This window comes from Embiotoca jacksoni, unplaced genomic scaffold (assembly GCF_022577435.1).
Source record: "Embiotoca jacksoni isolate LCO1_2020_lvr unplaced genomic scaffold, fEmbJac1.0.p SCAF_65, whole genome shotgun sequence".
NCBI classification, from domain to species: domain Eukaryota; kingdom Metazoa; phylum Chordata; class Actinopteri; family Embiotocidae; genus Embiotoca; species Embiotoca jacksoni.
In genome coordinates this window covers 628,774-641,408 of record NW_027185420.1, presented here as the reverse complement: position 1 = coordinate 641,408, position 12,635 = coordinate 628,774, and the positions used below count along the sequence as shown (strand labels likewise).

Below are 12,635 nucleotides of genomic sequence, written 5' to 3'. Positions count from 1 at the left end.
ATCCCATGTACATAAGTATTCACAGCCTTTGCCATTACACTCAAAATTGAGCTCAGCTGCTTCCTGTTTCCACTGATCATCCTTCAGATGTTTCTACAACTTGATTGGAGTCCACCTGGTAAATTCAGTTGATTGGACATGATTTGGAAAGACACACACCGTCTATATAAGGTCCCACAGTTGACATGCCAGAGCACAAACCAAGACATGAAGTCCAAAGAATCATCTGTAGACCTCAGACAGGATTGTATTGAGGCTCAGATCTGGGGAAGAGTACAGAAACATTTCTGCAGCATTGAAGGTCCCAATGAGCACAGTGGCCTCCATCATCTGTAAATGGAAGAAGTTTGAACCACCAGGACTCTTCCTAGAGTCGGCCGCCCGGCCAAACTGAGCGATCGGGGGAGAAGGGCCTCAGTCAGGGAGGTGACCAAGAACCCAATGGTCACTCTGACAGAGCTCCAACGTTGCTCTGTGAAGAGAGGAGAACCTTCCAGAAGGACAACCATCTCTGCAGCACTCCACCAAGCAGGCCTGTATGGTAGAGTGGCCAGATGGAAGCCACTCCTCAGTAAAAGGCTCATGACAACCCACCTGGAGTTTACCAAAAGGCACCTGAAGGACTGTCAGACCAGGAGAAACTAAATTCTCTGGTCTGATCCTTGATGAAAACCTTCTCCAGAGTGCTCTGGACCTCAGACTGGGGCGAAGGTTCATCTTCCAACAGGACAACGACCCGAAGCACACAGCCAAGATAACAAAGGAGTGTCTTCGGGACAACTCTGTGAATGTCTTTGAGTGTCCCAGGCAGAGCCCAGACTTGAACCCGATTGAACATCTCTGGAGAGATCTGAAGATGGCTGAGCACCGACGCTCCCCATCCAACCTGATGGAGCTTCAGAGGTCCTGCAAAGAAGAACGGGAGAAACTGCCCAAGAATAGGAGCCAAGCTTATAGCATCATACTCAAAAAGACTTGAGGCTGTAATTTCTGCCAAAGGTGCTTCAACAAAGTATTGAGCAAAGACTGTGAATACTTATGTACGTGTTATATTTTCATTCTTTATTTTTAATAGATTTGCAAAAATTTTAAACAAAGTATTTTCACTTTGTCATTATGGGATATTGTGTGTAGAATTCTGAGGGAAAAAATGAATTTAATCCATTTTGGAATAAATCTGTAATATAACTAAATGTGTAAAAAGTGAAGCGCTGTGAATACTTTCTGGATGCACTGTACACATACTTCTCATGCAGAAGAAAAAACAACAATTTAACATCCTTAAGGAACTCAGAAAATAACTATGAATCCAGGGATTTAACCTGCTTGTATCCATCTCGGTTGTTGTCTAATCTAATATCTAATTCATTTGTTTCTTTTTTTATCATAGTTCAGATTTGGTGTAAAACTAACCGAAGTATTCATAAACGATTTCTGTTCTTGGTTTGATTCCTGAGGTCAGTTATTGTACCACCAGAATTCCTGGAACTATCTATTCAAAGATTGTTAAAAATGTACCAACCTCCAGGTCCAAGACAGGAAAATGTGAAACTGTGACACCTAGAGAGGTCAAAGCGTGGCTATTTCACATTTTACTGTTGTGGACCGGCGTGTTTATTTCACGCTTTGCCGTGATACTGGGTTGAATGTACTGCTGAGGGTTTTTCTCTGAGAGGCCTCGGTCAGATCGGCCCTCACTGACTGGGATGTGGAGCATTTTGTACCAGTCGGCATGTCGTTGGGTGACAAATTGACAAAGCTCTGGAATATGTAGGAAGCCAGAGTTAAGTGATGCTCATTCTCTCCAGGTTACCATTAAATTCCCATCAAATATTCAATAAGCTTTAATAAAATATGTTTTGGCTTAGATTCGTGTCACCACTATGAGATTGTGTTGTGGAAAGAAATGACCGCACTGGGTTCTGTAATTGACTTATTTTAGTAAATACTTCAAGGGCAGCCAAGCAAACAGAAATACAATCAAGTAATTCAAGAACAGGCAATTTGAAAGTTTAACAGAGACTGTGTGGAGCTCTGCTGTTTTGTTTACAGATTTATTTCCCTCTCTGCCCTCTTTTGTTCTGCACAATCAGTCGATCGACATCCTAGAAACTGTGATTACTTTATTTCAGAACTCTTGGGTCACCTTTGTCTCCGAAAAAATCTCTACTGCTTCGCCAAGTTTCTGTTTCATGTTGGGTTAAAACCATTTCAAACCAGCAGACTCTGTGGAGTTCAGCAATGATGACTCTGCAGGAGTCTGAACTCAGATGATTCCTCAGGATGCCGCATCGAGTTTTTATCCCTAAAAAACAAGAGTTAGACTCAATGTTTCCTAACATACTGTTGATGCAGATCTCCATCCGGACATGCAGTCATTCGCAAACAGGAAGCTTTCAGGGTGATTTGAGTTGAGCAGATTTACATTTGCTTTCTTTGAAAAGTTGTCACTGTCAGGTGTACAAAGTATGAAGGGAAATAAATGAGTATTTATTACTGTATAGTCCGTCCAACCATGATTTTGCGATCGCAGTGATTAAGACAAATTGAAGAAATTTCTGCAATAGTCTGAAATTTTGCAAAATTCCTGCCATTTTGCTTCAATAAATGTCATCAGCTGAAGCTCTGCTGAAAGTTTTACTGCAGAAAGTAAACTTTGTAAAACCAAAACTTACCATCAGAAAGGCTCTGCTGACTCTCCTCTCATCAGCAAAACAACCTCTGGGCACCGGAGAACAACAGATGTGGGAAATGTGGTCTTTAACTGTGTGTTAAAATAGTTTAAAACACACTTCATGTTGTAAGAGACTGCACTTTGTTTTTGTGCATACAGCCTGTGTGCAATTAATTTAAAGTAAACAGCATCTAAAGCTCTTATTTTGACAGCAGATGTATTCTTTGTATTCTATATTACAGTCACAGATTGTCTGTTCTGGAAAGATACGCAGCTTTTAGGAGATTTTCGTAACCCTGAGCCCCATGATGGTGCTCTAAGTTCTTTTTTTTCATATTCAAATTTTTATTTGGAACAGAACTGAAACATTATCTTGTAAAACATATTTCTATGATGTTCCCATTTTAACAAGGTTGAAAAGGGGAAAGAATAAAGTGAAATAACTTAAAAGTACACACTGTGTAAATCATAAATATTAAAAAAAAATAACAATAAATAAAATTGTGAAAATATGAACATTGAACAGAGCAGTAGCTAAAAGAACCATTTTAGCTTCTTTAACCAAAAGAACCACCAAACATATATCTGTTTTCAGGACCCTGGACAGCGTCTGGTCTCTTACCGAGGTACAATGTGTCAAACTAGAGTGGAACTGATGCTTTTAATGCCTTTTCCATCATAGTTAAAAACAAATTCTCAGGATTGCAGGAGTAATGCGCAGCTCCAGAACATGTGGTAGTGATTAGCCTTTTCTTCTCTAACATGAAATATTTGTATTTAAGAAGCTCTGGTGGCATTTTAGGACACCTTACTAGATCCTTCCACCCAAATTCTCTCCAGGAAAGACCAGATGTACTTTTCCATTGTTGTTTGTTCCATTTATTTTTCCCATATTTCCATTTGTAATGTTAAATGTCCTTCCTTTTCCCATTTTTCCTTTAAATAAATTGTTTCATCCCCACTTTGCTTATTTATTCCGTTCTATAATTTGGAAATATTTCTTGAACATATATCTAAGTCTTCCCTTGTTATTGTTTTTATATATGTAGTTTCTAAGTTGTAGAAATCTGTAGAAGTCTCGTTTTATTAGACCATGTACTGTATGGTTCTCTAACTTCAATAAATATAACTAAAATATGTTGGTACTGTGCAGCATGATCATTATCAATCATATCAGGTAGTGCTTAAAAAAAATTAAAAACATTTCCTCAATTTGCAATTTTTTCTAATTTCTGTAATTTTGCTGCAAAAAAGAAAACCTCTTTAAAACTCTACAAATAACAAAAACATTTTTGAGAAAATCCACCTCAAAAATCAAACATTTTAGATCGCAATTAAAAACTCCTGGAGGGACTGACTGTTCTTGTAATCATGTCACCCTTATGGTACAAGCTGTTCAATAAATTGTCGGAAGTATAGAAATTCACTTAAACATTTTTTTTTTTAAATGTGACATTGTCTAATGGTTCTGACTTAACATCGTAAAATTACAAGATCCATTTCTCCCAATTAAAGAAGTTTTCTGGAGTTTTCCTTCTATAATTGTTGGTGCATTGCATTGTGGGAAATGTATCAATCAATAGCACACTCCAAAAGGGACGAGTTTTATATTGAGTTTAAGTGTTGCAGCAACAACGACTACATTATTTTGTCTTTGAACTTCCTGTGTGGAAGTATTGTGTTGTTGTGTATCTGGTAGTTTTACTATCTAATGTACAGAATGAAGGACAAGTCTTGAACAGTCTGACAAATGTATTGATCTTTGGATCAGTTTCCCTGCACAGCTGCTCATGTTACTGTAACAACACTCATGTTGACTGACACAATGTGTTCGTGTTTGTGGTTTTTATGGGTCTCCAACAATATGATAAGTGAGTAGCTGTCCATTAAAAACACGTGTTTATGCAATTTTTCTTCATTCAAAGCACAGAAAGCTCATCTGGTCAGTTACACTGTTACACAGTCCAATTTAAAAATAATAGAAAAATCACACAGTATTAGCTTAATGTGTAACTTTTCAAAGGTAGTTAAAACATAATGTTGAGCGACTTTGGTCCAATCTCAATTCTCTTCCCTCTACTGGGTAGTTGCCCTTCAGAACAGAGCTAGAAGGGGAGGGGCTTAATATCTTGAACTAAGGAAATGTGACACCACATCCAACAGTAGCTGCCATTCTCCAGAGTTGATTATCAAGTCTTTTTGGTTTTGTAAAAACTTGCACAGATTTTACCATCTTTTCCCGCAAAGTTAAAAAGTGGAAACCTGTCTGACATTTCTTCCTGTTAAAGAGGGTTTTTCCTTCCTTCTGTTGGAGGCTTTTTTTTCCTGTTAAAGAGAGTTTTTCCTTCCTTCTGTTGGAGGTTTTTCTTCCTGTTAAAGACAGTTTTTCCTTCCTTCTGCTGGAGGTTTTTCTTCCTGTTAAAAGAGAGTTTTTCCTTCCTTCTGTTGGAGGTTTTTCTTCCTGTTAAAGACAGTTTTTCCTTCCTTCTGTTGGAGATTTTTCTTCCTGTTAAAGAGAGTTTTTCCTTCCTTCTGTTGGAGGTTTTTCTTCCTGTTAAAAGAGAGTTTTTCCTTCCTTCTGTTGGAGGTTTTTCTTCCTGTTAAAAGAGAGTTTTTCCTTCCTTCTGTTGGAGGTTTTTCTTCCTGTTAAAAGAGAGTTTTTCCTTCCTTCTGTTGGAGGTTTTTCTTCCTGTTAAAAGAGAGTTTTTCCTCCTTTCTGTTGGAGGTTTTTCTTCCTGTTAAAAGATAATTTTTCCTTCCTTCTGTCAGAGGTTTTTCTTCCTGTTAAAAGAGAGTTTTTCTTCCCTTCTGTTGGAGGTTTTTCTCCCTTAAAGAGGATTTTTTTTTTTCCTCTGTGCTTACTTATGAATTGTTTAATTTTTGGGTTCCTCTTTAAAATGCTGAAAGGTTCTGCTGTCAGGACTTTAATGTGTTAAGTGTCCTGAAATACCCTGTGTTGTGATTTGGTGCTGTATAAATAAAATGGAATTAAATTGGGATTGGGCCTTAATCAGTATCTGTGGTGTCAGGTCAGATGATTGTTTCTAAAATGAGGACATCTATTCCCAACTTAGACAATTGTCCAACAGGTTGTGTGAACTGATCAGGAGGGAGACTTTTAATTTGTCACTACAAGAGAAGCAAAGGAGAAAAAACAAGAAATTCCCAGTCAGACACCGAGCAGTACCAACACATGTACATTCAGACATCCACACACAAACACACCCACACAGATATTGTGTATCTCACACAGAGTCAGGAGTACATTAGTGTGCAACGGTGGCTCTCAAAATGCAATGCATGACTCAAGATGAGTCCTTCCTAGTGAGCACTGAGACACACCAATACACCCACACTCCGGTGTGTCGGCTCCAAGGTTGTTGTGTAGCTTTCACTCCCACTCACCTCTCCAAAAGTTAATGAAATCGCTTCCGCAGAGTTGCAGGAGAGGCGACTCTTTCTCAAACTACAAAAAACATCGTCGGGTAGCGCTGATAATTTAGAAAATGTGACAACAGACCTGGAAACGTGTCATCGATGTATAAAGGACCCAGAACATTTTGTCAGCTCGTGCATTCAAATCGTGAGTCACCTCGAAACGCATTAGCTTTGAACAGAGGGAGCAGAAAAACACATGAAAGGCTTTGACTTTTTTTGAGTAATGACTCATCTGGAAGTGTCACGAATTAGTGCTAAGTGAATCTAATGATCAGTTACATTATCATGCTGCTTTCAAATGGTTTAAAGGAAAAGCCAAATTACAGTTACATAAAATGCCCATATTTTGGCGTAGTCTGTAGGTTTTAAATGGTGGTGAATGGGGTATAATATTTAACATGTTTCCTGTTATTATAAGTTCCATTCCTGCATGTCAGCTGTGTCAGAAATAAACTAATAGGTGCCAGATAATAATCACTGAGCATCTTCTTTCTTCTCTTTTCCCGTTTCCAGGGATCCAAACCAACCAGTTCCACAGGACACTAAGTTTATCCACACGAAGCCCAACCGGTTCGAGGAGGTCGCCTGGACCAAGTACAACCCCAAAGACCAGCTCTACCTTCACATCGGCCTCAAGCCTCGAGTCCGAGACCACTACAGAGCGACCAAGGTGGCGTTCTGGCTGGAGCTAGTTCCACATCTTCACAATATAAACGAGTTTTTTCAATATGTATCCACCACCACGAAGATACCGCCGCAGGACACCACGCCGTACCCGTACACCAAACGCTTCCCGGGTAAGAACAGCTGGCCCTCCACCACACGTCACCCCGGGGTCCCGCCCGCCAACACCAAACAGACCACCGACCAGCGCAAGAGCGGCGACCTGACCGACGAGTCGACGGTCGTGATCGAGACCAAGCGGGACTACTCCACCGAGCTCAGCGTCACCATCGCCGTGGGAGCATCTCTGCTCTTCCTCAACATCCTCGCCTTCGCTGCGCTCTACTACAAGAAGGACAAGCGGCGGCACGAGTCCAACCGCCGTGTTCCCACACCGCAGCGCAACTCGGCCCCGGCCAACGCTCCGTCCACCGCCAACGACGTGGCGCACCTGCAGAGCGAGGAGCTGATGTCGCTGCAGATGAAGCAGCAGCAGCTGGAGCACGAGCACCACCACGAGTGCGAGTCCCTGCAGACCCACGACACGCTACGGCTCACCTGCCCGCCCGACTACACCCTCACCCTTCGCCGGTCGCCCGACGACATACCCTTGATGACGCCCAGCACCATCACCATGATCCCCAACTCGCTGGCTGGCATGCAGCCTCTGCACAACTTCAACACATTTGGTGGCAGCCAGAACAGTACCAACTTACCCCACGGCCACTCCACCACACGGGTATAGCTCATCTGGGACGGGACAGCGCCGGAGTCCCACTGGACATCCACACAAGGCTCATACGAGGGACTGACTGTGGGAAGCACAGACTCCAAAGTCTCAGCAGATCTTATTTTGGTACCATGCCTTCTTGGAAAGTACATACATCATAAATTGATCTTAAACTCATGAAAATATTCAAAGTGAATGTTACTATAGTAATAAATCTTTTTGAAGCAAAGCTTCATGGAAGGTTTTCGAGGCGTTTTACCAAAAGAAAAGGCAACCAGTGGATGACTGTTAATATTCTTACAATACAATATGGACAGTTTCTGTGTTGACAAAGAAGCCTCTGTGGAGGCTTTTGTGCCAAAAGTACACAAAAGGAAGCAACAATTGTTGAAAAGCAACAATGGAGCATCATCTTTTCATGAACCTTCATGCATCAGACACCTGACTTGGGCACAGAAATTCTACACCCAGCCTGAAATGTATTTATGGAAACTTTGTAAAAAACAAAAAGGAAAAAAAAAAGAAGAAAGACAAAAAAAGGTATATAGTTGTGCGTGGAAAAAAAAACAAAAAACAAAAAACAACAACTTTAAAAGAGCTCCTTCTATTCTTCTTTTACTTTGGCTGAGATCTTTTTTGGTTCTTTCAGCTCGTGCTTTCTGTTGAGGTGTGTGTAAATATATCCAAACATTCTTCATTATTTTCCGATTATGACCTGCGTTTCATTCGTTCTCACACAATGAACCAAAATGCGATTCCATCCCTCAGAGAGTTGCACACCGCGTGTCTGCAGGTCGCCACACACAGTACTGTCTCATGCATTGCTTTGTGTCCACTATTTTGACATTGCATGTCCAGGAAGAGCTTTACTCGGCGTTTCTCAGACACGTCTCCTGTCTGAGAACGAGGACCGACTGGATCCCATCACCTGCCGTCATCCTGTTATGCTTCCAATAGTTTTCTTTGTGGGCTTTTTTCTGTCTTGCAATCTCAGCACTGCCTGAGCTTACAATGTGACCAGCAATGTATTATTTAGAAATAAAAAAGGCAGTGAATTTTTTGTATTAATATTAGTTGGATATGTTTGTAAAGAAATATATGTTAGATATTTCAAATTGTCATATGCTAGCAATATGTAAAGTATTGTGCCAGGCTTGTGATATTTTGGGTTACAAAAGCAAGTGAATGAGTGTAAATATTAATGATATTATTATAAAATTACAACACAGTAACCATTAACTATTTCCGTTCTGCATCCTATTACAAAAAAATGGAAGTACATCCAGAAGATTTTAAGCTACATTTGTAAATTCTATAAAAAGATATATTCTTGCCATTTGGTCCCTAAACCAGTCAAGATAACAAGGGTTTTAACGTAGACTTTTAAAATCCTTAGTTTGTCTTATATTTGTTTGCGGTTTTGCCTTAAGTGATAATAGACATATTTCTGGCTGGACACCTGTATAAACTTTTTCTGCAACATTTTTAATAAAATATCACAGTATTTTCTAAAAAAAAGAGAAAAACGAAAATCACGGTTTAATTGGATTTGATTGGATGATGTGTGTTGTGTGTGGATGTCAGTGCATATCAGTCTTATAGTGCAGGAAATTCTCAAATAGTGGCTTTTGTTTCGCCAAACTGCAGCGAGAACTAGTAATTCAATTTAAACAGGCATGTATCAGAGGTAAAACTTTTTATTCTAATATTCTTAGAATTAGATTTATAAAACTTTAAATTTCTCCCCTTTTCTAGTCAGTTGTGCTGACGGAAAATATTTTGTCGATGTTAACCTTTTTCAAATATTTCCACTCAGTTCTATTTTGTTATTCCTTTTATTAATATAAAACTGCAATCAATAAAACTAGCTGCTCCAGTGCAGATCTTCCACATTAAATACCAACAGCTCAAAAGTGTTTGGTCAAATTTTAATGTGAATAAAAAATGAAAAAAACAAAAGTGCAAAAAGGCTGTTCAAATTGATCGGTAGCAAACACAATAAAAAAAAATAAAAAAAGAGCAAAGCAATGCAATACAAAAATATGAGCGGATTTAATAAGGTCAACATTATACACAAATGCAACGCTAAATGGTAGTAGGGACTGGTATTGAGTACCTGTTAGTTTTTATTAGCAATGAAGGTACACAAAAATGTTTTTATGGGTCACGTCTGCACAAGGGAGAAAACCCAAACGCACAACTAACACATACAAGCAAACAAAAACTAATTACAAAAGCTGGCACACTAATAAGGCAGCAGAGGCACTGAAGCCGAGCTGCGAAAAACAGGCAGTGAGCTCAGTTACACAACAGAAACACAGACGCACAAACACAAACTGAATACGCTCAGGAGAGGACAACATCGAGGGACAGATTAAACGTATCAGGACAAGGTATAATCACATATGTCTGTAAGAAATTTACGAGGTATTTCACGTTTGTAAATATCTGAACACTCGACTTTGTAATTTACATCTTGAACTGTCAGACCCGATCCGATCATGTCGGTTCAGACTTAAATTATTGAATTATTCCAGCAGGATTGGGAGGGTCTGGCTCTGCGCCGCGCTGGATAAATGAACCGTGTGACGGCCCAGTCTGACAGCTCGTCCTAGATTTTTTTCCTCCCTGTGCTTTCTGATGTCAGTGATGTCCCCGCCCACTTCCTGTGCTGATGTGCCCTGCGTTCCGAATCGCATACTATTTGGTTGCGTTGTGTCTTCCTTTGTTTTGAAGTTTTCCCGTGTGGACCTCCCGGCATTGTTGCGACCTGAACGAGCCGGTCATAACAGCCGTGTGAGGGGGCGGGGCTTTTCCAAAACCGTGGGTCTGATGTGTGGTGGAAATTACAGACGAGGTTAACCAGAAAAAAGAAAGCTGAAGCCAGAGGAGGCCTTGGTGACCCAGGTGTTGCATACAGCTTGGTTTTTAAGCACTAAATAGCTGCTTAGTTTGCAGGTGATTCTCTCCTGTTTCACTGGACATCATTTACAAGCTTTTTATTTTTAACCATGAGCCCATACGGCCATCTTCTCTGTTCAGGCTTGGTGCTCCTCCGTCAGGCAGTTTATGGTGGTGTGCCCCAAGAAAAGAACACAATCATCGTACATTACTGCCAAGGACACAGTTATGAATGCACCACAATATCGAGGTAACCCATAATTCAGCAGGCTGATTATATATGAATGAGCAAGCTGTGACATTAGAAATGATTGGTGCAAAGAAAATGTGGGCTTTAGATGAAACACGACAAAAATAACTCCGCCTCCTTTATAATAAGAAACCAGGTGGGTATTTGAACTGTTGACTGACAGTACGTCAGTGTGAGAAGAGAAATGTTACAGTAGAAACAATCGTTACTAATCACTGATTAAAAAAAACGGTATTCCTGCAAATAAATAAGAAAAAGTGGAAGATGTTTTTAAAGACGGACTCATTCTGGTCATAAATAGCACATTATATGATGAATTCTGTTTAATGGACATTTGACAACACTGATTCCTTTGGTAACAACAATGCTTCTATTCTGCTGTTTCACAATAAGAGTCAACAGCTCTGAGGACATAATTCCTCCCTTTCCTGGATATTTAAGATAAGATCAGATGAGATAAGACTTTGTTAATCTAGAAGTGGGTAGAATTAGATGTCACAACAACTTAAGAATACAGGTCAGAGTAAGATAGGTACACAGAAAGAAGCAATTACAAATATGCATACAATAAAAAAGAAAGAATAGAATAAAGAAATAAAACTATAAAACAATGTATGAATACAACGTGACATGTGAATAAAAACAGATAATTGTTGCACGTAGGTGATTAAAAAGATATTTTGTTAATTGTAAATTTCCCAGGATGTACTGTATATTGCACAGATACGAGTGTGCTTTATGAGTTCTATAAATATATATTATACAGGATAGCATTGAATAAACATACAGAAAAAAGAAATATAGTGGAGCCTCTCAGTCGTCCTCAATAGGAACCGCCTGTGTTTGATACCAGCACTATTATTTGAGATGATCTTTAAGAATTTACTATCTAAAGTCCAACAAACTACCTCGATCTCCACCTGGGATCAGGATGAATACATTACGTCTCATTAGATGTAATCTGCTGTGATTCTTTATGTTTTATTGCTCAGGTTGATGCTGTGTTACTATGAACTCTGTTACAATCAGAAGTCCGTGTTTTCAGAAAAAGGTAGCTCGACTCCCGATGCAGCTGTGCGGCGCTTATTGAGTTAGACTCAATCAATACTGGCAATCTCACACTTGAAACTTTTGAAACATTGAATTGCATCTGCAAACACTTTGAGCTCTGCCAGCTAAGCTGTATTCTCCAACTGTTTCGGCCTCTGAATTGCTGTTGTGGGGAAAAAACAGGGCGCACTTCTTCTGAGCTGAATAGCAAAGAGTGCTTCTGCAAGGCCTCCCCTGACACCCCCCCTCAGAGCATCCTGTGTTTAGTAAAACCATCTCCTCCTCCCCCTCACCTTCATCCCCACCGTTCAATCCATTGATCCCCTTTGCAACAAGGCAAGCAAATTAGCTTTTGACTTAAAACCGAAGTGACAGGGGGAAAATTGAAATCTTTAATAGTAATCTGCAGTTACAGAGGCGCAGTGGATGTCTCCATAACATCTCCTGTTGAGCTCCCCCACAAGTCTGACACGCGGGAACACTTTCATGATACAGAGAAAAGTTTTCTTTCATTAACAAAATGGTTTGATCCATAATGTATGACGCGGCGAACGAGTCGTATGCACGCCGAGATGAATATTTATCCTGAGACTTGTGTGCAAACAAAGCAGCGTGAATTGTGCAGGCAGCCTTTTAATTGGCATGTTGTTTATGCTTAGGGTAATGGGGTGGAGGTGTGGGGGGTGGAGGTGTGGGGGTAGGGGGAGGGGGGCACTAGACGGTGGTGGGCTGCCGAATGCTGGAGACTCGACTGGAAGTTAATTAAGCTGGCAACAGCAGCTCCATCACTCAACCACAGTCCCAGAACTGTCATTCAAGCGCGCCGCTCTCCAGGCAGCCATTACCGAGGCGTATCGATCGCCACGGTGACAAGGTAGTGCACCAAATAGGAGCGGGCAGGGATGAAGGTTGTGTGTGTGTGTGTGTGT

At 40.4% G+C, this 12,635-nt stretch overlaps 1 protein-coding gene across 1 annotated transcript in view; it reads left to right on the top strand.

Annotated features, from left to right (window-relative positions):
- Window positions 1-12,370, top strand: part of nlgn4xa (neuroligin 4 X-linked a) — a 124,888-nt gene extending 112,518 nt beyond the window's left edge. Inside the window, exon 6 of the mRNA XM_069175282.1 lies at window positions 6,626-12,370. Within this exon, the coding sequence (XP_069031383.1) occupies window positions 6,626-7,520 (895 nt within the window). The 3' untranslated portion in view covers window positions 7,521-12,370. The remainder of the gene's footprint in view (window positions 1-6,625) is intronic.
- The last annotated feature ends 265 nt before the right edge of the window (window positions 12,371-12,635 follow it).